The sequence below is a fragment of the Bos indicus genome, chromosome X (assembly GCF_029378745.1).
Source record: "Bos indicus isolate NIAB-ARS_2022 breed Sahiwal x Tharparkar chromosome X, NIAB-ARS_B.indTharparkar_mat_pri_1.0, whole genome shotgun sequence".
Lineage (NCBI taxonomy): Eukaryota > Metazoa > Chordata > Mammalia > Artiodactyla > Bovidae > Bos > Bos indicus.
The window spans coordinates 68,999,498-69,023,124 of NC_091789.1; the positions used below are offsets into that span (position 1 = coordinate 68,999,498).

General features: G+C 40.7%; 1 protein-coding gene and 1 non-coding gene across 3 annotated transcripts; one reads left to right on the plus strand and one right to left on the minus strand.

Moving 5' to 3' along the window:
• Positions 1-12,135: 12,135 nt before the first annotated feature.
• Positions 12,136-23,182, plus strand: LOC139181432 (RNA-binding motif protein, X-linked 2-like). Of its 2 annotated transcripts, XM_070784870.1 has the most exons (6): positions 12,136-12,217; positions 12,416-12,531; positions 13,650-13,701; positions 19,644-19,773; positions 21,380-21,557; positions 22,011-23,182. In XM_070784870.1, exons 1-6 carry the CDS (start codon positions 12,213-12,215, stop codon positions 22,520-22,522), a joined length of 993 nt encoding a protein of 330 aa, XP_070640971.1. In that variant the 5' UTR covers positions 12,136-12,212; the 3' UTR covers positions 22,523-23,182. The 2 variants fall into 2 exon arrangements, 1 of the variants encoding a protein (XP_070640971.1); XR_011565394.1 differs by lacking the exons at positions 12,136-12,217; positions 19,644-19,773; positions 21,380-21,557; positions 22,011-23,182 and adding an exon at positions 15,183-19,441.
• Positions 18,107-18,179, minus strand: TRNAE-UUC (transfer RNA glutamic acid (anticodon UUC)). The gene has a single exon. It is a non-coding gene; the product is annotated as a tRNA-Glu (tRNA).
• Positions 23,183-23,627: the final 445 nt, after the last annotated feature.

Consider the following 23,627-nt stretch of genomic DNA (forward strand, 5'->3'; position numbering starts at 1 on the left):
AGGAAATTTTCTTAAAGGTATTTATATTTTCAAAGATTAATGCAAACTGTACACTCAAAATATATGGATTTCACTGTATGTAAGTAGAAAGAGAACAAGAGAATTCAGAGAAGAGGAGTTCATGGGCACAGGGAATTAGATGACCTGAGTAAAGCTTCAAATAAAAACACATAAAATTATTGAAATAAAATTAAATGTTAGTAAGTATTACCAAATAAGTGTCACAAGCTTACCGAAAATGACAGACAATTCAGGCCAAGAAATGAGTGAGGGTAGAAACCCAGAGCACTAAAGCTGGCTTTATTCTCTAGGGAATTTAATGAGATTATGTTTATTTGTAAAATCATGGGAATCTCAAATGAGGCAAAATTCAAGTGCAAAAAATCCAATAGAAGACCCCATATAAAACTGGGAGAACAAAGTTTACCCCATTGAAGGGTAAACTAGAATTAAACTCACCCCAATACATGAATCATGAACTTCCAGGTGTTCAAGTTGGTTTTAAAAAAGGCAGAGGAATCAGAGATGAAATTGCCAACATCCGCTGGATCATTGAAAAAGCAAGAGAGTTCCAGAAAAACATCTATTTCTGCTTTACTGACTATGCCAAAGCCTTTGACTGTGTGGATCACAAGAAACTGTGGAAAATTCTTTAAGAGATGGGAATACCAGACCACCTGACCTTCCTCTTGAAAAACCTATATGCTGATCAGGAAGCAACAGTTAGAACTGTATATGGAACAACAGACTGGTTCCAAATAGGAAAAGGAGTACGTCAAGACTGTATATTGTCACCCTGCTTATTTAACTTATATGCAGACTACATCATGAGAAATGTTGAGCTGGAAGAAGCACAAGCTGGAATCAAGATTGCGGGGAGAAATATCAATAACCTCAGATATGCAGATGACACCACCCTTATGGCAGAAAGTGAATAGGAACTAAAAAGCCTCTTGATGAAAGTGAAAGAGGAGAGTGAAAAAGTTGGCTTAAAGTTCAACATTCAGAAATCTAAGATCATGGCATCTGGTCCCATCACTTCATGGGAAATAGATGGGGAAACAGTGGAAACAGTGTCAGACTTTATTTTTTGGGGCTCCAAAATCACTGCAGATGGTGACTACAGCCATGAAATTAAAAGACGCTTACTCCTTGGAAGGAAAGTTATGACCAACCTAGATAGCATATTCAAAAGCAGAGACATTACTTTGCCAACAAAGGTTCATCTAGTCAAGGCTATGGTTTTTCCAGTGGTCATGTATGGATGTGAGAGTTGGACTGTGAAGAAAGCTGAGCGCTGAAGAATTGGTGCTTTGGAACTGTGGTGTTGGAGAAGACTCTTGAGAGTCCCATGGACTGCAAGGAGATCCAACCAGTCCATTCTGAAGGAGATTAGCCCTGGGTGTTCTTTGGAAGGAATGATGCTGAAGCTGAAACTCCAATACTTTGGCCACCTCGTGAGAAGAGTTGACTCATTAGAAAAGACTGATGCTGGGAGGGATTGAGGGCAGGAGGAGAAGGGGACGACAGAGGATGAGATGGCTAGATGGCATCACCGACTCAATGGACATGAGTCTGAGTGATCTCCGGGAGTTGGTGATGGACAGGGAGGCCTGGTATGCTGTAATTCATGGGGTTGCAAAGAGTTGGACACAACTGAGTGACTGAACTGAACTGAACTGAACAACCTCTCAATACCCAGAAAGATGAGAAGGAGGACTACAAATTAGATTACCTATCTTGAATTTTGACAATGAGTATAAGAAGAAAACTCCCTAAAAGTTCACAACCATGGCCAGCCCTCGTATGGGTCAATAGCTTCAGTTCACATTAACTGATTTGTCTCTCAAAACTCCAAACCAAGAATTTAGTTGATAGTGGTTTCAGCCTGACAAAAGAAAATTAATTTTTTTTTTTTGAGAAATCCCCTTCATCCCAGTTCTCAAAAATTTTCCACAGAAAAAATTTTTGAAGAAAACAGGCTGATCGTGAATGCAAAAAGATATTAAATAATTTTGGCAATAAAGCACTATGATCAATAAGTAGCAAAAACAATAGTCAGAAATAATAGAACATCATACATTGGAAGAACTGGACATGGAACAACAGACTGGTTCCAAATAGGAAAAGGAGTACGTCAAGGCTGTATATTGTCACCCTGCTTATTTAACTTATATGCAGAGTACATCATGAGAAACGCTGGACTGGAAGAAGCACAAGCTGGAATCAAGATTGCCGGGAGAAATATCAATAACCTCAGATATGCAGATGATACCACCCTTATGGCAGAAAGTGAAGAGGAACTAAAAAGCCTCTTGATGAAAGTGAAAGAGAAGAGTGAAAAAGTTGGCTTAAAGTTCAACATTCAGAAAACTAACATCATGGCATCTGGTCCTATCACTTCATGGCAAATAGATGGGAAAACACTGGAAACAGACTTTATTTTTTTGGGCTCCAAAATCACTGCAGATGATGATTGCAGCCATGAAATTAAAAGACGCTTACTCCTTGGAAGGAAAGTTATGACCAACCTAGACAGCATATTCAAAAGCAGAGACATTATTTTGCCAACAAAGGTCCATCTAGTCAAGGCTATGGTTTTTCCAGTGGTCATGTATGGATGTGAGAGTTGGACTGTGAGGAAAGCTGAGCGCTGAAGAATTGGTGCTTTGAAACTGTGGTGTTGGAGAAGACTCTTGAGAATCCCATGGACTGCAAGGAGATCCAACCAGTCCATTCTAAAGGAGATCAGTCCTGGGTGTTCTTTGGAAGGAATGATGCTGAAGCTGAAACTCCAATACTTTGGCCACCTCGTGAGAAGAGTTGACTCATTGGAAAAGACTCTGATGCTGGGAGGGATTGAGGGCAGGAGGAGAAGGGGACGACAGAGGATGACATGGCTGGATGGCAACACTGACTCGATGGACATGAGTTTGGGTGAACTCTGGGAGTTGGTGATGGACAGGGAGGCCTGGCATGCTGCAATTCATGGAGTCGCAAAGAGTCGGACACGACTGAGCAACTGAACTGAACTGACCAAGAAGGAATAACGCTTCCTTTTCATCTTGTCCGTCTCTTGTGAGTGCCTTTTATTGCAAAATATTAAGCAGGTGGCAAAAGCCGTTCCCAAGCTTCCAGTTCCTGCAATATAGAAGAGGTCTTCGAATAGGGCAAGAATCGTGTTGAGTACTAAAAGAAAAAGAGAAAGCCACACTGTGACCACAAAATCATGTACCTCATAAGTCTTCTTCTGAGGCTGGAAAACTTACAACTCTTCCCTGATGCAGCTCTATCACTTGGTGCGTTTGTGGCCTAGGGGCCCTGTCATGAATCACCACAAATAGTGGCTTACAGCAGCATAAACTTATGGTCACGGGGCTGTAAGCCAGAAGCTGAAATGGAGGTATCAACAGGGGTGATCCCTTTTGGAGGCTCCAAGTTAGAATCCATTCCTTGCTTCCAGTGACTGTGGATGCTGCGTGGTATCCTTGGCTTGTGGCTTGCAGGACTTGAAACCCTGTCTCTGTCTTTTTTGTTTGTTTGTTTGTTTTTAAATTATTTATTTTGGGGGTTACTTATGTGTCCATTTTATTGGGTCACAGAGTGCCCAGATATTTGGTTAAACATTAATTCTGGGTGTGTCTGTGAGAGTGTTTCTGAATGAGATTAATATTTGAATTAGCAGATTGAGTAAAGCAGATTACCCTCCCTAACATGAGTGGGGCCCATCTAATCAGTTAAAGGTTTGAATAGAAAAAAAGCCTGATTCTCCTGCAAGTAAGAGACAATTCATCCTGCCTGACTGCCTTTGAACTGGGACATTGGATTTTTCCTCTTGTCTTTGGACTCAAATGGAAACATTGGCTCTTTCTGGGTCTCAAGCCTGTTAGTTTTCACACTGGAACTACACTACTGGCTTCCTTGGCTCTCCAGCTTGCTGACCACAGATTGTGGGACTTCTCAGCCTCCATGGTTACATGAACTAATTCCTTATAATAAATCTTTATATATATATATATATATATAGATATATATATATATATCTTAAAGATATATATATATCTCCTCTTGGTTCTGCTTCTCTGGAGACCCCTGAATAATATTTTGTATGTATTCTTTTTTTTTTTTTTTTGTATGTATTCTTATAATGACTGTGCAATCCCTCATTCTCCCTACCTTTCTCAACATTCTTTCATAACCAATGGGACAAGATATGGAAAAATTATCAAGTGTGAGAGGCTAGGTATGCAATTCTTGGTAATTTTCAAAGTATATATTTTCATTCTTGATTACTTGAGACTAATGACAAAACAACTAATTTTAAACTTTGTTTAAATCTGTATTATCTAGTATTTCTCCTTTCTTTCAGCTCTGATGAACTTTAGATTATTAATCACCTTCCCATTTTTGAAACATTCTCTTGCACTTTTCTTTTAGTACACTAAGTTATACTGAAAAGCATAACTAAGTTATACTTCTGAGACCACTTTTTCACTTACTTTTTTTGTGGAATATCTCTCAAATCTTTCTGTTTTTCTCCTGTTTCTATAACTATCCCAAGCCCTGATCTCCTTATGCCTGGCAAACTTTAATAGCCTTCTGCTTGACTCCATGGCTCCCAGCTGGTCTTTCTCTGTGATTCTGTGATGCATTGGCATTCTAATGATCTTGCATCTTGGCAAGACTGTGATTTTAGAATTTTGGGGGCTCAAGCAAGTAACAGAGACTGCCTAAGTTAAGGAGGTCAGGAAAGGAGTGCAGAACACACATCAGCTTCAGTTGGGTGGAAATAGCCATCAGTCCTCAGGTGGATTGTCTGGCTGAAATGTAGTAGCTTAGGGTAGGAGTACCCAGGCTGCAACTTATCAAGTATGTGACTAGCATGCAGGCCTCCTGGAGACTCCCTATAATGGGAGGTTCATTGCTCCTAATACCCAGGTTGCAGTTTTTATCAGAGAACCCTCTGCTTATTAGCAGAATCTCCATGGGGAATCCTCATATGTTCCCTGTGTTCACCTTTCTTTGATGGTAGCACCAAGGAGAAATATGGGGAGAGGAGGGTATGGCAATTATTGTTCTAACTGACTAGCACTTTTTCATATCCTCCAGTTTCTCTCCCTTCACTAGCTCTCCAGCCACCTTCAATTCTCTTTGGCACCAAGCAAGATTCCAATCCATTTTCATGGCTTCCTGAGGAGTGTCTGTTTTATTACATGACACTAGTCCCATGGCTGCCTGGTCTGGGCACTTGAATCAAGTTGGCTATTGAGTTGTTTCTACAGGGTTTCTGTATTTAAGATCAGAGAGTAGTTCAGTTATCCCTCTTCCGGGTAGCTGGCTTTGTTAAAATGTGACGCTTTGGAGTCACTGGTGATAGTAGTGAGAGGAAAGAATGAAGTCATGCTGCAGATAGGAGTAGAGACAGGGGACATGCAGATGAAAGGCTAATCCTATGGCTCAAGTTCAGTTGTTTCTAAGGCCCAGGGGGATTCCTGGCCTTTATTCCCTGAGAGAGTGATGATGATAAGTCACATGTACATCATGCTCCAAGCACTAGAAGTAATTTATTTGAGCCTTATAAAAACCCTATGAGGAAGATGATGTTACCATCCCCATTTTACAGATGAAGAAATTAAGGCATGGGGAGATTGGATAACTTTTTAAAATTTTTTATTGGAGTATATTTACTTTGCAATGTTTTGTTAGTTTCTGCTGTACACCAGTGAATCAGCTATACGTATAACTATGCATGTTGTTTTCAGATTTCCTTCCCATTCACGTCACCACAGAGCATTAAGTAGAGTTTCCTGAGCTATATAGTAGTTTTTCATTAGTTATCTATTTTATATATAGTATCAATAATGTATATATGTCCATCTCAGTCTTTCAATTCATCCCACCCTCCCTTCCCTCCCTTGGTGTCTCTATGCTTGTTCTCTATGTTTATTTCTACTTTGCAAATAAGATCATCTATACCATTTTTCTAGATTCTACATATATGTGTTAATATATGATATTTGTTTTTAGGAGATTCAATAGCTTGCCCAAGATCATGAAGTTAGGACTTGTACCCTTGCAGTCAGATTCCATGCTCTTGATATTATAACATAAATCCTTGTAGCATTTCTCTAAATCTCCTTTGCCTAAGCCAGTTCAAGTGCCCTACAGTCGCCCCCAAGCAAGATAAAGAGGCTGATGGACACGATTACCTTTTTCTACAACCAACTTTAAAAGTTTAATTCTATCTGGCTCTCACTTTGCTGCCTCCCTTCTCCTTTTCTCTTTTCACTTTTTCCTTCCTTCTCTCTAGTTCACTTTGTACCTTTTGCAAGCTCATTTATTGACCATTTCCCCTATCTTCTTGATTATTCTCAGCAGCAGCAGGCAATAATATTGTCATTTTTCTATCTTTAAAAATCCTCTCTTGACTTGATTTTTCCCTTCAGCTTCAGCCCCATCTTTTCATTCTTTCCTAAACCCCCTTCAGTCAGGCTTTTGTACCCATGCCTACTGAAACTGCAAGGTCACCAGTGCCCTTCACATTGCTAGATCCAGTGGTCAGTTCTCATATTACTCGACTCCTCAGCAGTGCTTTGAAGCATCCACTCTTTCTTCATTCATATTCTTTCTTCACTTGGCTTCTAGGGTGCTACACTCTCTTGGTTTTCAATGCTCCTTTTCAGTATCACTTGCTGACTTTTTTTTAATATATTCTTGACCTTTTAACCTTAGAGTTCTCTTGGTCTCTGTCATTCCATTGGCTATCTCATTTAATTTCAAGACTTTAAATGCCATCTAAAAGCTGGTGACAATTTCAATTGTATATCCTCATCTTGGACTTCTTCTGACCTTCAGGTTCCTTTGTCCAGCTGCCTTCTTGAGATTTCTACCTTAAAGAGAGAAAGGCATCTCAAAGTTAACACATCCAAATTTGATCTTCCTTCTCAAATCTACTCCTCCACAATCTCCCCCATTGAAGTAAATTCCAGTTGCTTATCCCAAGAAGCTTTATTCCTTATTACTCTCTTTCCTTTATGTCCTATATTCATTTATTTTATATCTTCAAAATACACCTGGAATCTTTCCATTTCACATTACTTCCAGTTTAATACCATGGTTCAAAACTACCTTTGTTTGTTTCTCACTGGGATAACTGCAATAGCCTCCACCTGGTCTCCCTATTTCCTCCCTTACCACTTATACTCTACTCTTCACTTAGCATCCAGAGTGAGCCTTTGAAAATGTTAGTTATGTTTCTCCTCTGCTCAAAATCCTGTGATGGTTCCATTTTTCACTCAGAATGAACTCCAAAGTCCCTATAGTAGCCTATATTGGCCTACAGGATCTGGGCCCTGTTATCTTTCTCAGCTCAGCTTTCCTCTCACCTTCACTCCTGGTATTGTGTTCCTTGCTGCTCCTTGACTACTTCAGGTAAGCTCTTGCCTCAGGATCCTTGCACTTGCATAAAAAAGTTATCAGATTATACAGTAACACGAGTTCTAAGTCTAAATTGTAGGGTTTCCATCATCAACCAGTAGTAGTCATCCACATAACTCATTTCCTTATCTTTAAAAAGTCTTTGCCTGAATGATGTTTCCTCAAGTGTTCATTCTATTTAAAATTTAATACTCCCACCATATTCCCTATTCTCTTTCCCTTCTTTACCTTTCCCCCTAGCACTTAGTACCTTCTTGTATGCTATATAATTTACTTACTTCCTGCTATGGGCTGAATTGTATCCCTGAAAATTTGTATGTTGAAGCCCGAACCCCCACGTGATAGTATTTGGTGATGAGGACTTTGGGAAGTAATTAGGTTTAGCTGAGGTCATGAGGGTGGGGTCCTCATGATGGATTAGACTCCTTACAAGAATAGACACCAAAGAGTCTGATTCTCCCCACCTTCTCTCCTGTTCTCCTGTGTGGGGACACAGTCAGATGGTTGATATCCGCAAGCCAGGAAGAAACTCCTCACTGGGGAAATGAATCAATCAGCACCTCAATCTTGCACTTTCCAACCTTCAGAACTGTGAGAAATAAACTTCTATTGGTTAAGCCACCCAGTCTATGGTATCTTATTCAATATTATGGCAACCTGACCTGACCAACCTGGGGTGACCTGACCAACCTGGGCTTCCCTGATAGCTCAGTTGGTAAGGAATCTGCATTGCAATGCAGGAGACCCCAGTTCGATTCCTGGGTTGGGAACATCCACTGGAAAAGGAATAGGCTACCCACTCCAGTATTCTTGGGCTTCCTTTGTGGCTCAGCTGGTAAAGAATCCACCTGCAATGCGGGAGACCTGGGTTTGATCTCTGGGTTGGGAAGATCCCTTGAAGAAGGGAAAGGCTACCCATTCCAGTATTCTGGCCTGGGGTCGCAAAGAGTCAGACACAACTGAGTGACTTTCACTCATGACCTAAGAGAAACCCCCTCACTAAACAAAACAAACTCAATAGGGTCAAGGAATATTCTCTGATTGTTTACTGTTGCATCATCCATGCCTGGAATAGTTGTGAGCATGTAGTAGATGTTCCATAAATATTTGCTGAGTGAATGAATCAGATGTGGTACTCGTACAGAGGATGACAAGTATATGGTCATACTACAAGGTATACAGTGCTTAAGTCTTACTTTGGAGGTGAAGATAAAGGGTTATTGGGAGCTCAAAGAAGGGAGAAGTCATTCACCTATGGGAAGGGAGTGAGAGCAATCCAGGAGGGCTTAATGAAAGAGATAGCATTTGAGCCAGGACTTGAAGAATGGGTAGTATTTGGGTTTATGGATGTAGAAGGAAGCACATGGAGTTTAGTTAGGCTTATATAGGGTGTGTGAAGTGTGGTGGAAGTGAGAAAAATTAGAAATGAGGTCTTCAGCTAAAACATGAAGATCTCTGAATGCCAGGTTAAAGTTTTTGCCTTTTTTAGGTATGGCATGAAATTGAGTGGATATGAAGGTTACAGAATTGGGTGTAAAAATTTGAGTCATAAATTAGTGATTTTCTCTGTTTTAACTTTCAGGTCTTTACTCAATTGTTTCTTATTTTAAGTTATTTATAGGCTTAAACATATGGTTCCTAACCTACCACAGATAAGAAGAAAACAGGAAAAAAGGGAGGAGATGTTTAATCTGAAAATAGGTACACCCAGGGAGAGAAGGGCTAGATGGTTGCTACAAGGTTGAAGATGGAAACCCTACAATTTATACTTAGAACCTCTGTTATACTGTACAATCTGATAACTTTTTTTGCTTCCACATTTAAATATTCTTTTAATAACTTCTTTCTGATTACAAAAGTAATGCATATTCAACATAAGACATTTGGAGAACAGAACACCACAGAAAAATTCCCTCTGTGTCTACCATCTGGAAACAGCCATTGCTAACTGTGTGGCATCAGTCATGCTCTTTAAGGTCATGCTCTTTCTGCCAAGGTAACATGGCAATAAAAATGTGATAAAGAAAAGATACCTGGATAAAGGTAAGAAAATGATAACGGTGTAGAAAGGGACAAAGAGAAAATAAAAGCCTCTTTCCCTTTACCCTCATCTGTTTCCATAAAGGTAACTATAGCTGTATTTTCAGTTTCATTAACCAATAATTGTATTGTGTACTTGCTAGGTATTTGAGATTTGAGGTACTGAGAGCTTAAAGATGCAGTCTTTACCTTCTAGGACCTCACAGTCTTTCTAAAGGGAGAACATAAATGAGCTGTGAAGAACTGCAGAGTTCAGAAGCGGGGGCAATCACTGCAGGCTGGTAAGGTCAGGAAAAGTTTCCTGAACGAGAAATGACTTGATTGGAGTTTGGAGCTCAGGCAGGTTTCAGTCAGAGAGAGTGGCCCAGGAATATATGGATCTCTCAGAAGAGCTGTGTAGGTTGGATAATGAAAGGGGCCCTTGAGATAACAGATAGAAGTGGAGCCTGGCTGAAACTGAGGCTTCATGGGGTGGGGAAGCAGTTGGAGAAAAGACTGAAGAATAGGGGCTGGGGCAGTTATAAGAGTACTGAAAGACCTAGGAGGCATGTGATGATGACTCAGAACATCACTGAGAGTAGACAGGATGTGTTTGACAGACACTGAAGTGGCACAATTATTAGGAATTGGTGATTGGATAGATATCTTTGGGTAAATAGGAATAGGGAATACAAGCATGACATCCCTGTTTTTGAACATGGGCAACCAGGAAAATGGTGATAACATTTCCTGAAACAGAGAAGTCAGTAGGGAAAGTGTTTGCGGATGTAGTGTGGTGGTCAGAAGTGGAGAAATGAATTTGACTAGCCATATTGTTGAGCCTTTCCTTGAACGTGGGGACTGCTGTCAGTTTCCTTAGCATTACCCACTGAACCTAGAAATGAGCTCTGCATACAATGGGTGCTAAATGAATGTTATTGGTGAAGAAAGGAGTAGAAGCTGGGAGAGCTGAAAACCTTCCCAGTTTGCCTGGGACATCTCCATGGATGTACTTCCAATTGGTAGGAATTGGTAGGTAAGATGATGCCTAGAGATTTCCATAAGTCTGAGTGGAAAGGGGCTGAGAATCCAGAGTACCCTCTGAATTTAATGTCTGAGAGGAAGACTAGAGTTTGCCATCCCAGTTGTCTATTATTTGGTTGGTCTTACTCTCCTCTTTTGCTTCAGCTTCCCTTTGAACTCTGATGACCAAGGCCTAGGTATTGCTCCAATTCTCTCATTTCATAATTGCTGGAAGAATTCAGCCAGATAATGCTGCAAGCTAGTTTACCACTTTGCAGTGACTACTTCAACCCTACAACTAGGCAACCTAAGGTTTCTAGGAGCAGATAAAACCTCTATGCAATCTGTCACTGTTTAGTTTTCATTGCCAATGTAATTCTACCAAGTTAATGAATAGCTGGGCTGGAGTTGGGGAAGGGAAGAGACACAGAATGAATGAAGAGAAACTGTCATTTATGGGCAGATTCTGTTCTGCTTCTTAGCAAGACATTGGGTACATGGTGAACTATTGAGGGTAGTTGTCATCATCACCGTCATCATCAAACTAGGCACTTTTACGAAGTGCCTAGTTTCAGGGGTTCTGAGCTAGGCCTACACAGAGAAACACACAGCTCTGGAATTTCACTTTTAGACCATGCATGGTCTAAGACCAGATACTGATGTGAACATGTGCAAGATGGATTTAAATCCTCAATATGGTTTATTGTCACCACCTCTTCTATAGGTTCCTGATTATTTCTGGAGTGAAATCTATAAAGCAGGTATATCCTGTATGTTCAACGATATTATCAGCTCTTTGAAGGCAAAGAACCCAACCTTACAGTTCTGTCTACAGACTTGCTGTACAGAACATATATAGATGCTCAGTATGGATTCATAAATCAACCAGACCTGATGGGTAGACAGAGTACATTTCAAAGGAGTATATTTAACTCCTTTGAACCTCAGTTTCTTCTATAAAATGGAGACAATAATTGTATCACAGACATCACAGGGCTGTTGTGAGGATAGAAAGCCAATGCATATAAATTGATTAGCACACAATTTAGTATTGTCTGCTCAACCGTTAGCTATTAATTTAACAATACGAATTTCTACCTCCCGCGTAGGAGACTGTGGAAAAGGGGTAGCAGCTTTTCATACAAATCTGGATATGCAATTCAGCCTACTGCGGTATACTTGTCAGTTGCCTCTGCATTGGGATTTGAGAGAGAGAAAAAAAAAAGATTCACCCTCTCAGATATCTTCTTTATTTTTCTACCGTTACTCTTGAACAAGGATGCTTTGTTGCGGGTGCGCGTGTGAGTTACTGACTGGGAGTGAAGGATGGAGGCGGAATTTGACTGGGACGAAGGCTGCGACTTAAGTCGCCGAATCAGGCACTTTTTCAGTCTTAATTCAGCAAACATTTGTAGTTAACCTAATCAATGCCAGGTGTCGTCCAGGAGCTAGGAGTCCTGGAACAGACCAGGCTCGCACCCTTCCCCAATTTTTCGAAGGAACGTACGAACGGACCAGAGAAAAACTCTCTGATTAAAGAGCGAGTTCCGCCGAACAAGGAAAGCCGCTTCTAGCTCTAGTGCTCAGGCGCTACGCCCCCGGCGCGCCAGCGCTCTTCCGGGGCGGCACAAGCTCCGCGGCAACCAATGGGCGCGAGGCGCCGGGACCGCGCATGCATCTTGGCGGCTTCTCCGGGAAGTTGCTTCCTAGGTTCTGAGCCCGAACCGGCGGAGATGAAGTAAGGCCTCAATTTTCCTTCGAGGAGGGGTCGGGGGAACTCGTGCCCGGGGGCAGCCCACCGGGGCTGAGGTGGTAGAGCATCTGCGGGGCTGACGGGCGGGAGAGGCGGGGAGTCTAGAAAATTAGTCTTTCGGTTTTGTTCTGTTTTACCTCAGGCCGGGGCGCGCTTACATGTCCGCTTTTCCTTCCGGTTTAGCCCTTTAACTAAAGTGAAGCTGATTAATGAGCTGAATGAGCGTGAAGTCCAACTGGGGGTGCCGGAGAAGGTGTCTTGGCACAACGAGTACAAGGACAGCGCTTGGATCTTCCTGGGTGAGGCCCACGTAGGCTCTCGTAGGGCTCCTCCTTCTCTCTTGCCCTGCTTCCTAACATTTCAGCGTTCCCGCCTTTCATTCCTCCCGACATTCACCACCCACATTTATTCCCTTCCGCTGTCTCTCTGTAAATACGTTTTCCTTGTCTGTTTTCTCCCCATTTCTAGTTTGCTCTCTCTGCCAAGTCAGTGCTCATAATAGGTACTGCCGGCCGTTCACTGTGCTGAGAATCGTGCCACTTGGTTTCTCGGAGACCGTTATTATCATCCCCCTGTACCTCCCCATTTATACAACTAAAGAAACAGGTGCAGAGAAGTTAATGACTTAAGGTCACATAGCTTAGGAATTGGAACACCCAGAACTATGGCACTCGAGAACTCATGGTCTTAGCCCCTATCTCATATTACTGCCAACTCCCTTCTCGCCTCATTCTCTTTCCCTCAGAGTTTATTTTCCTCATCTAATTATCTCCTGCCTTCTATCCTCGGCCGTATCACAATCTCTATATTCACTTTGTGTCATATGCGGTAATTTGACAATTTATTCAAAGAGGTTATGGCACCAGACATTGTGTTAAGCATTTTATTTTCATTTATTTAACTATTATAACAATTCTGTGAAGTTAGAACTGTAATATCCCCATTCCGTTCATGAGGAAGGAAACATTTGCAGGGAAATTTATTTCCTATGAAATGTTTAACAATTGACTTTATAATCCTTAGTCTTTGTGAGGTGGGGTTAATATTTGCATATTTAAACTGATTTTGGACCTTAGCTGTGAGTTTGCAGATAGAGAGCACATGAGTTCAAGATATGTTTTTGGAAGCCAAGTTTTGTGCTGGAAACTATCTGCTTTGTCCAGAAGATTTTGGGTGTGAGGGGGGTTAGTTTGGTTAGGGGTGACCCCAGCTTTTCCACTCAAAGTTAATCACTCCTTTTTCTGTATTACTGCTGCATTTTCTACGTGCTTCTGTCATTGCATTAGACTAGGTTCTTTGAGGGAAGGCCCTGTTGCTTATTCTGATTTGCATTCCAGTGCCTGGCCTAGTGCATGCATCGTACATAGTAGACACTTGTTAAGTGTTTGCTGAACTGAAATGTGTTTTTCTTTTCAAGGGGGACTTCCTTATGAACTGACTGAAGGGGACATCATTTGTGTGTTCTCACAGTAAGTCACCTTTTTTTTCTTCTTTTCAGTAAGTCACTTTTTTATTTCTTAGCTTCTAGGTCATCAGAGTAGTTTGCTTCCATAATGTATTTTATGGCATCACAAAAGCCCATTTATTTTAACTCTAGACTGACTGGCCTCCCTGCATGGGGAGGCCTGAAGCTTCTGTTCTGGTCTAGATCAGTCCCAGGACATGGTTCTGGAACTCTCCAATGTGCCAAATCCAAGAAGTTGGTTGATATAGGAGCCTGTCTTGGAGATTCTGGTCTATTTTTATTGTCTTTTCACTGAAGCCTACACTGGAACAGACTGGAACTCCTAGGAAGGTACTCTGTTGGCCCATTTCCTCGGGCTCCTATAATCTAGGGGTAACTCATGATCATGGGGCCATTCTGGGCCCACACCTGTGTGGCACTGTAGGATTAGGGCAAAGCACAGAGAAACTGGGAAAAAAGCAAAAGTTTTAGGCAGTAGTTTTTTTCGTTGTTGTTTCTAGTTGAGTGTAAGGTTAGTGAGCAGAGCCAGTCTCTTTAACTGGAGACTGAGAATCACAGGCTGATGAGGGATAAGAATGAATAGGAGAATCTTATATTCTTCATTCTGCTACGGGATGATAGCAGCAGCACTAGGTGGGAGAGAGTCTTGGCAGCTCACATTAGTAGTGGCAGCTGGTAGGAGAGGGTTTGGGTACAACCGCAAAGCTACACAGAGTAGTTAGTCCATAGGTGCCAGAAGGCCTTGGCAGCTCAGAGCAGCAGAGAGCCATGACCCCTGGACTGTGGAGTCCTCAGGCAGAGAACCATGATAAAAGAGGTTGGGCAAGCAGACAGTGGCTAGCACACCCTGGCAGAGGCATTGCCATGGCAGGGAATGGTTGGACCATCCAGTGGGCAGAGGTCCCTGGCTGATTGGTTGGGCCATATATAGGACAGAAAGCCATGTAAAAGAAATTGGGCAAGAAAAAGGCCATGGTAGAGGGCCCTGACAGGGCCTGAGGCTGCTTTTTCCAACTCTTGGGTATTGGGAAGTTCACAGTAGGTACAGCCTATAACTTCCACACCTTTGTGGTAGCTCTGCCTTGTTCAGTCTTCCACCTGGGAGCTGTTTTTGTCTTATTTTCATTGAGTGATGATCACTAGTGTGTGTGTTTATTCCAGTTCTCTGTTTTGGCTCCACACATTGCTCTCCATGAAGATTGCCTGTGTCACTGATAACAGTGGCTTTCAAAAAAATATTTTTTCTGATCATCAGAATAATGTATAGTTGTGTAGAACATTTGGGAAAAAGAAAAAAGTACGAAGAATGAAATAATGTTCTTTAAGGAAAAAATGTTAACATCTTTATGTATTTATTGTCTTCTTTTCAATGTTGGGCATTATTTCCAATATTTTGCTGTTATGAATTATACTGCAGTGTACATTGTGATATATACATCTTTGTATGCCTCCCTGATGGTTTCCTTCATGAAATTAATTTTTCAGTTCAGTTCATTCGCTCAGTTGTGTCCGACTCTTTGCGACCCCATGAATTGCAGCACGCCTGGCCTCCCTGTCCATCACCAACTCCTGGAGTTCACTCAAACTCACGTCCATCGAGTCGGTGATGCCATCCAGCCATCTCATCCTCTGTCGTCCCCTTCTTCTCCTGCCCCCAATCCCTCCCAGCATCAGAGTCTTTTCCAATGAGTCAACTCTTCGCATGAGGTGGCCACACTACTGGAGTTTCAGCTTTAGCATCATTCCTTCCAAAGAACACCCACGGCTGATCTCCTTCAGAATGGAGTGGTTGGATCTCCTTGCAGTTCAAGGGACTCTCAAGAGTCTTCTCCAATACCACAGTTCAAAAGTAAACATTGTCAAATTACTCTCGGAAAAGGTTGTATTGGTTTTCACTCTGACTGGAATGCTCATTTTCCTGAATCCTAATCAGTAATGGTTATTTTAAGAAAATATTGCCATATGACTTCTCATTATTATTTTACTTTGCCTTTATTTCATCATCAGGGAGGTTGAACATCTCTTCATAGATTTATAGGCCCTTATTCTTTTTCTTTGTAAATTGTCTATTAAGATCATTTGCCTATTTTTTCCCTGTTAATGTGTTCGTCATTTTCTTACTGATTTTACAAGAGCCCTTCATGTATTAAGCGTATTAACTTACTGCTTTTAACACTTTATCATGTATTGTATTGCTGTGGACTTATCTTTTTAATTTGATGTGTTATACTACATTGCCATTATTATTACTTCTTGATGCTCAAACTGTCCCAGTTTGGTCTGTAGTTATGCTGTCAAGCCAGCTCCTGTATTCTTTTTTCTTTTACTTTTTATTTTGAAATACTTGAAATAATTTCTGGATTAAAACAGGAAAGTTATGAAATAGAATGAAGGATACCTATATCCCTTTTACTCAGAGTCCCCAGATGTTAGCATTTTATCACATTTGCTTTATTATTTCTCTCCACCTATATGCATATTATTTTTTTTTTTCTGAACCACTTGGGGGTCAATTGCAGACATGATGCACATTTACCCCTAAGTTCTTCAGTGTGTATTTCCCAAAATACTGGGACATTTAACTTCAGGATAGTGATCAAATTCAGGAAATCAACACTGTTACACTGTTATCTAATCTATAGACTTTATTTGACTTCCAGTTGTCCTGATAATGTCCTTTATAGCAAAAGAAAAAAAAAATGGCTTTCTAGCCTTAATCTGTGATGTAAATTGCAGACGTTTTCTCATAGTTTGTCATTTGACTTTGTTTATTGTGATTTTTTTTCTTTGCAAAATTATTATTTTTAAATTTTTATGCGTTCATTTATTCATATGTTTAAATGATCTTATGGTAACATTGACTTTTTAGGGGATGTACAGTCCTATGAGGTTTTTTTAATACTTGAATAGATTTGTGTAATCACCCTCACAATTAGGATGAAGGACAATTCCATCATCCCCCAAACTCCCTCATGCTGTCCCTGTATAGTCTGTCCTCCATTGCTGGAGAAGGCAATGGCACCCCACTCCAGTACTCTTGCCTGGAGAATCCCATGGATGGAGGAGCCTGGTAGGCTGCAGTCCATGGGGTCACTGAGAGTCAGACACGACTGAGCGATTTCACTTTCACTTTTTGCTTTCATGCACTGGAGAAGGAAATGGCAACCCACTCCAGTGTTCTTGTCTGGAGAATCCCAGGGACGGCGGAGCCTGGTGGGCTGCCGTCTATGGGGTCGCACAGAGTTGGACACGACTGAAGCAACTTAGCAGCAGCAGCAGCAGCAATGGTCAAATTTATCAGTCTTTTATTGCTTCTGGATTTGAGTCATAATTAGAAAGTATTGCTCCCCACCCATCCACGTTCTCTTCTAATACTTGTATGGTTTCAATTTTATGCATTGAAGTCTCTGATCCATTTAGATTTATTCTGATGTGTAGTGTGAGATATGGACCCAATTTCATATTTTTTCAAATGGCTATCTAGTTGTCCCAACAGCATTTATTTAAAACTCCATATTTTCCCCCGGCAAATTGGAGTGTCACCCTTATACAGAAGTATTAACTTGGGAGGTGATTTTGATATTTTTATAATGTTGAGTCATCTTATGCAAGAAGAAGAAGTATCTTTATTGAAACTGTGTTTGTGTCTTTCAGTAGTTTTTAAGAGTTTTCTTTGCATAGACCTTGTACATTGCTTGTTAAATTTATTTCTAAGTATTTTACCTTTTTGTTGTTGCTGTTACAAATGGGGCTCCTCTTTCCTTATATCTTATTATTATTGTTTGTAAGAGGGTGGTTTATTTTTGTTGTCTTTATATCCTGTTATCCTACAGATTTGTTATATTGTTTGTTTTTATCATTGTTTATCATTGCTTCTCTTGGGTTTTCTATATATATCATCATATATAATCTTCATACAGAGATAGCTTTACTTTTTCATTTTTTAATTTTTAAAATTAAGAGTATAGTTGATTTACAGTGTTGTATTAGTTTCTACTGTGCAGCAAAATGAGTCAGTTATACATACACATGTATTTACTCTTTTTCTGTATCTGTTTTCTCCTGTCTAATTGCATGGGCCAATACCTACAATATTAAATAGTGTTAAATAGCTAAATACCATAGTTGAATCATTTCTAGTGTTTTCTTTTAAGTAAGATGCTAGATTTTGGGCTGAGATATATGTATGTGATCATGCTATAATATTTCCATCAGTTACTGTTGTATTTTTCTGACTGTAGTTTTAAATCTATGAAGCTTTAACTTTTCTGGAATTAATTTTTATATAGTGAGTAAGGTAGAATTTTTTTCTGTTTTCTTTTTCATTAAATTATGTCTTTATTAACTTCCACCTACCTTTCTTAGATTTACTCTCCCCCCCAGCTCCCCAGTGGCTTGTGCGATCTTAGTTCCCTGACCAGGGTTTGAACCTGGACCCTGGCAGTGAAAGTACCAAGTCCTGACCACTGTGACTGCCAGGGAATTCCCCTTTCCTTTTTAACAATAAAATTCTTTAATGTTACAGATTTTCCTGAGTGTGGTTTTAGCCACATCCTGTAAGTTTTGGTGGGGTTCCCTAGTAGCTCAGATGGTAAAACATCTGCCTGCAATGCAGGAGACCTGAGTTCGATCCCTGGTTCAGGAAGATCCCCTGGAGAAGGAAATGGCAACCCACCCCAGTATTCTTGCCTGGATAATTCCATGGACAGAGGAGCCTGGTGGACTATAGTGCACGGGGTCACAAAGAGTTGGACAAGACTGAGTGACTAACACACACAGACACTAAGTTTTGGTATATATTCCCATTTTTGTTGTTTTCTAAATAGTCTACCATGATTATTTTATTTCACTTTCTCTTTCATCCAGTAGTTAGCCTGGAGAATAGGTTTCAAGTTCTAGTTAGGGCATTTTTTGTTTTGAAATTATTGTTCCCAGCTGTTTCACATTATGATTGGAAAACATGGTCTGTGCTGTTTTTGGAGATGATTGAGGTTTACTTTGAGATCTAGTCTAGAGTCAGTTTTTTTTTTTTTTTTTACTTTATTTTAATTAGGGGCTAATTACTTTATAATATCGTATTGGTTTTGCCATACATCAACATGAATCTGCCACGGGTGTACACGTGTTCCCAATCCTGAACCCCCTCCCACCTCCCTCCCCATACCATCCCTCTGGGTCATCCTAGTGCGCCAGCCCCAAGCATCCTGTATCGTGCATCAAACCTGGACTGGCGATTTCATTTCTTATATGATATTATACATGTTTCAATGCCTTTCTCCCAACTCATCCCCCCCCACCCCCACAGAGTCCAAAAGACTATTGTATACATCTGTGTCTCTTTTGCTGTTTCGCATACAGGGTTATCATTACCATTAATATGTTGTTTCATGGATTCTTGAGAAGCAACTCTTTTTGTACAATCAAATATATCTGTATATCTACTAGTCTGATGTTAATATTTTTAACAATGTAATTGTTATATTATTAAGTATATGTTTGTTTGTAGTTATATAATTTTATATTAATTCCTCTGACTTATTTTTCTCAATTTTATGTGTTGTGAACTCAAAGTGGTGTGTTAAAATCTCTAATAACTTTGACTCTTAGTTGGTCTGTATTTTTAATTAAAATTTTGGATGTGTTGATTTATGTATAAAATTTCATGACTTATGTATTAGGACCTTTTTCTGTGGAAAAGAGCCCTCTTAGTCACATTTAAATGTTTGTTTTTGGTTGGCCTTGAATTCATCTTTGATCTTAATATTTTTTAAATTAGGTGTTCTTGATATATCTTTTTCTAACTTTTAATTTTTAACCTTTCTTTGTCATCTTGTTCTCAGTGTGTCTCCTGTACAGATTATATTATTTGAATTTTGTTTTGTCATCCAATCTGAAAGTTTTTACATTTTAAATCAATAGTGTCTTACTCTTTTATAAATTAAATAGATACGGAGAGATTGTTAACATTAATCTGGTATGGGACAAGAAGACTGGGAAATCCAAAGGATTCTGTTTCCTCTGCTATGAAGACCAGAGGAGCACAGTTCTGGCTGTTGACAATTTTAATGGAATCAAGGTGAGTATGCTTACTGAGCAGAACGTTTCCATTGTGTAGGGTCTCAGTTTCATTTCCCAGCTGATGACTACAGGCTCAAGGGCAGTACTGATCAGCTGGGTTGCAGAGGTGTGGGGACATACTGACTGGGAAATGACCCCAGGAAATAGTTCTGTTGGCTCATGACCCTGTCAACATGTGTTTCTTTTCCCCATCTCTTAGCAAGCTATATCCTCAGGAGCATAGGTACCATGACCCCCCACTCCCCTTCATCTTGCACCCAACCAGGCATCTGTTTTTTACCTTTTCTTCCTCACACTCCACTCTCATTCCTGCTATATTGGAGAGCAAAGAGACTAGCAAACACTGCTGTTTAATCCTGTCCTGTATCAGGGAATTTGGGGTTCTATCATGGTTTCATGGCTGAGGACGTAGCCATGTATGTCTCTCACATGTCTCCATTGACTTAGCAGTACTGGGCCCTGAAAATTCTCTAGTTAAAATCTGATGACTAATTCTATGAAAGTAACTCATTCTGAAGTTTTCTGTCCTCTATTCTCTCTCCTCCACCCTTGTAAGTGAGACGGTGAGTGATAACATGAGAGTGAGACATGAAAAGGGGATGGGGCAAGTCAGGGTTATTTATGCTCCACATGCTCCCTGTGCTCATTTAGGAAAAGCACTGCCATTGAATGAGCATTGTCACAGGTTGGAGGGGTGACTCTTGACTTGGATAATTTGTCACTGATTGCACCAGCAGTGAAAGGAAGTCACCATAAAAGGTGACTTTATTCCACCTTTTATGGTGGAATGGCATAGGTGAAAGTACTCAGGCTTAGGGGTAAGAGTAAAAACTTGCTCTTGAATGGAACAGTAAAAGCCAGACATTTCACATTTCTGATGGAATTGCCTATAGAATAAGACTGTATCTGCCTGAATGTTTTCAAGTGAGGGTTTAATTTTTTGTTGTCCACCTGGAGAGTTGTGATTCGAAGTGATAGTATCAGCATGAGTCAGTGGTTCCAGTATGGTCGGGGTGGAGCAAGGAGTGAGGGCTTAAGAGAAAAGAAAGTAGTCCTTTCTAGATTCCTTATCCCCTCCCAGCTATTGTTCTGCTTTGGCCTCATCCAGTTGTGTTGAGAAAGCAGCTGTAGCATTGAGCTGAATTTTAGGAATTCCCTTTAGCTTCCAGGCTTTTTAATAGTGTGTTTCACTGTAAATTAATGTTACAGGTGGAAGGTAATTCATGTTTGTGCATCTAAACTCTTGCAGTTTTCCATGCTGCTTATGCTTTGGGGCAGTACTTCGCAGGGTCTTTTCACTTCATGGCACACTAATAACATGGAGATATTTATATAGAACTCTGGGATAAACTGATGAGGCTCCCAGGATCTCCAGCTGCCCCAGGCTCTACCTGACTGCCCCCCAGGGTTGAGCGAATGTGTAGGGATGTGTGCTGTGACACATCAGTTGAGCAGGTCTGCTTTTGAGATTTTCTGAGAAACAATTAGCAAGAGGGTAATGGGAATGGTTCAAACCATGGATTTCTGCAGCTGGATTTAAATAGAAGGCTGTGTTTGGTAGCAAATAGTTAGCTATCTGCTAAAGCATTGCCTGTCTGTCTTAGATCAAAGGAAGAACTATCCGAGTGGATCATGTATCTAACTATCGACTTCCTGAGGACTCAGAAGAAATGGATGAGGTGACCAGAGAGCTGCAGGAGAGGGGCTGTGGGACTCATACTCCTCCACCAAGTTCATCTGAGGGCTCTGAAGATGACAAACCCACCAAAAAACACAAAAAAGGTAAATGGTTAAGGCCTATGAGAAGATTCTGGGTAGGCTTAATGTTTGCTCTTCTTAGCCTTCACTGAGAGTTGGTAGTCAGTTCTCAAGTGTGAAGGGGCAGGTGTGGGGAACCTTACTTTAACTGGGAAAGAAGTATCAGCAGAAGACTAAGGCTGTGGGCTAAATTCTGGCCACCAAAATGCATATGTTGAAGTCCTAACCCTCTGGTACCTAACAATGTGACTGTTTGGAGGTAGGGTCTTTAGAGAGAGAATTAAAAACTGGAGTTGCCTTATACAGCAACCTGATATATTAGGGGTGACAGACATCCAGCTTGGATTCTTGGAGGCACTTTTCTAGAAGTAGAGACTGTGAGTGTTTCACGCTGCTGCCAAGCATGCTTTCCTTTTGTATATCCTCCATCTTTTCCATCTTCTTTTTTTTATTGATTGTGCCCCTCTTTTCCTCCAGACAAAAAGGAAAAAAAGAAAAAAAAGAAAGACAAAGAGAAGACTGGCCAGGAGGTACAGGCAGAGCAGCCAGCCTCCTCTTCATTGCCCAGAAGCAAGATGATAAAGGAAAAGGATGACCCTGGCTCCAAAAATCACAGTGGCAAGCACTCAGAGAAGGCAGAGAAGGGTCAGAAGTCAGAGTCCAGGGAGGTGCGGAAGTCCCACCCCAGTTCTCCTGAGGTCAGGATGACCTGCCATGGTGGAACGGAGGACCGAGAGAAGGAGCCAAGAAAGGAGAAGTCCAAGCACGAACACAAGTCATCAAGCAGGAGGGAAGAGAGAGAAGACAGGCACAGGGAGAGAGACAGGGGTCGAAGCTCAGACATACATTCCAGACGGCATGACAGGCGCTCTGAGGGGCGTACTCACAGGAGTAGAAGTAGGAGTCGAGATAAATCCCACCGGCACAAAAGGTCCCGGCACTCCCGGGACCGGGAGTCCTCTAATCCCAGGGAGCACAGGCATCAGTGATGCCACAGCCTGTTCAGCTATTCAGCACGGTAGAATTAAAAATGAGCTGTATTTTTCAAATACAATGAAATTCAGTTATTCTTTTACTGTATTTACATGTAAAGTCTCTGAGAATGAATTCTTTTGATCCCTTGAGTATAATAATCATCAAGAGAGCTGTAGTTTTTAACAGCTAAATGTCCTGGATTTTTGAGCAGAATCCATTGTCCCTGGGAATATACTTGGTACTTTTGCTGCTTACTAGAGCATGTACCTAACTAAATCTGGGTTTATAAATATGGCCATTGAATTCATGACCCCAATTTATGATGAAATGGGCAGAAAGGGGAAATACCAGACAGTTCTAGAATTCCAGTCTTTGTGCTACATGTTAAGAACCTTTCCAGTTGGCAGCTATAACTACTGAGCAGAGAAGTGTGGCTTAATTAGGTTCAGACAGGTTGCTATGAATGTGATAAGGATTCTTAACATCAGCCTGCTCCTTCCTTAATTTTGCCTATCTGCCCCCTGTTTTTTGAAATTGTAGACATCTTTTTTTCAATTTTGCTGTTTTTGTTTTGGTTGATATGTCTACATTTTTTTCCTTATAACTTACTTATTTTATTGAGAAGAAATTCACATGGAATTAACCATTAAAAAATTATTTATTTTTTAATTTAAGGATAATTGTTTTACAGAATTCTGTTTTCTGTCAAACATCAGCATGAATCAGCCATAGGTGTACATATGTCCCCTCCCTCATGAGCCTCCCATCTCCCTCCCCATCCCAACCCTCTAGGCTGATACAGAGCCCCTGTTTGAGTTCTCTGAGACATAACAGTAAATTCCCATTGGCTATCTATTTTACATATGTTATTGAAAGTTTCCATGTTACTCTCCATACATCTCACCCTCTCCTCCCCTCTTGCTGTGTCCATAAGTCTGTTTTCTATGTTTCTCCATGTCTGCCTTGCAAATTCATCAGTACCATCTTTCTAGATTCTGTATATATGTGTTAGTATATGATATTTATCTTGAAATTAACCATTTTAAAGGGAACATTCAGTGCAGTTTGGTACACTGACAGTGTTATAAAACTACCAACCTTATCTAGTTCCAAAATATT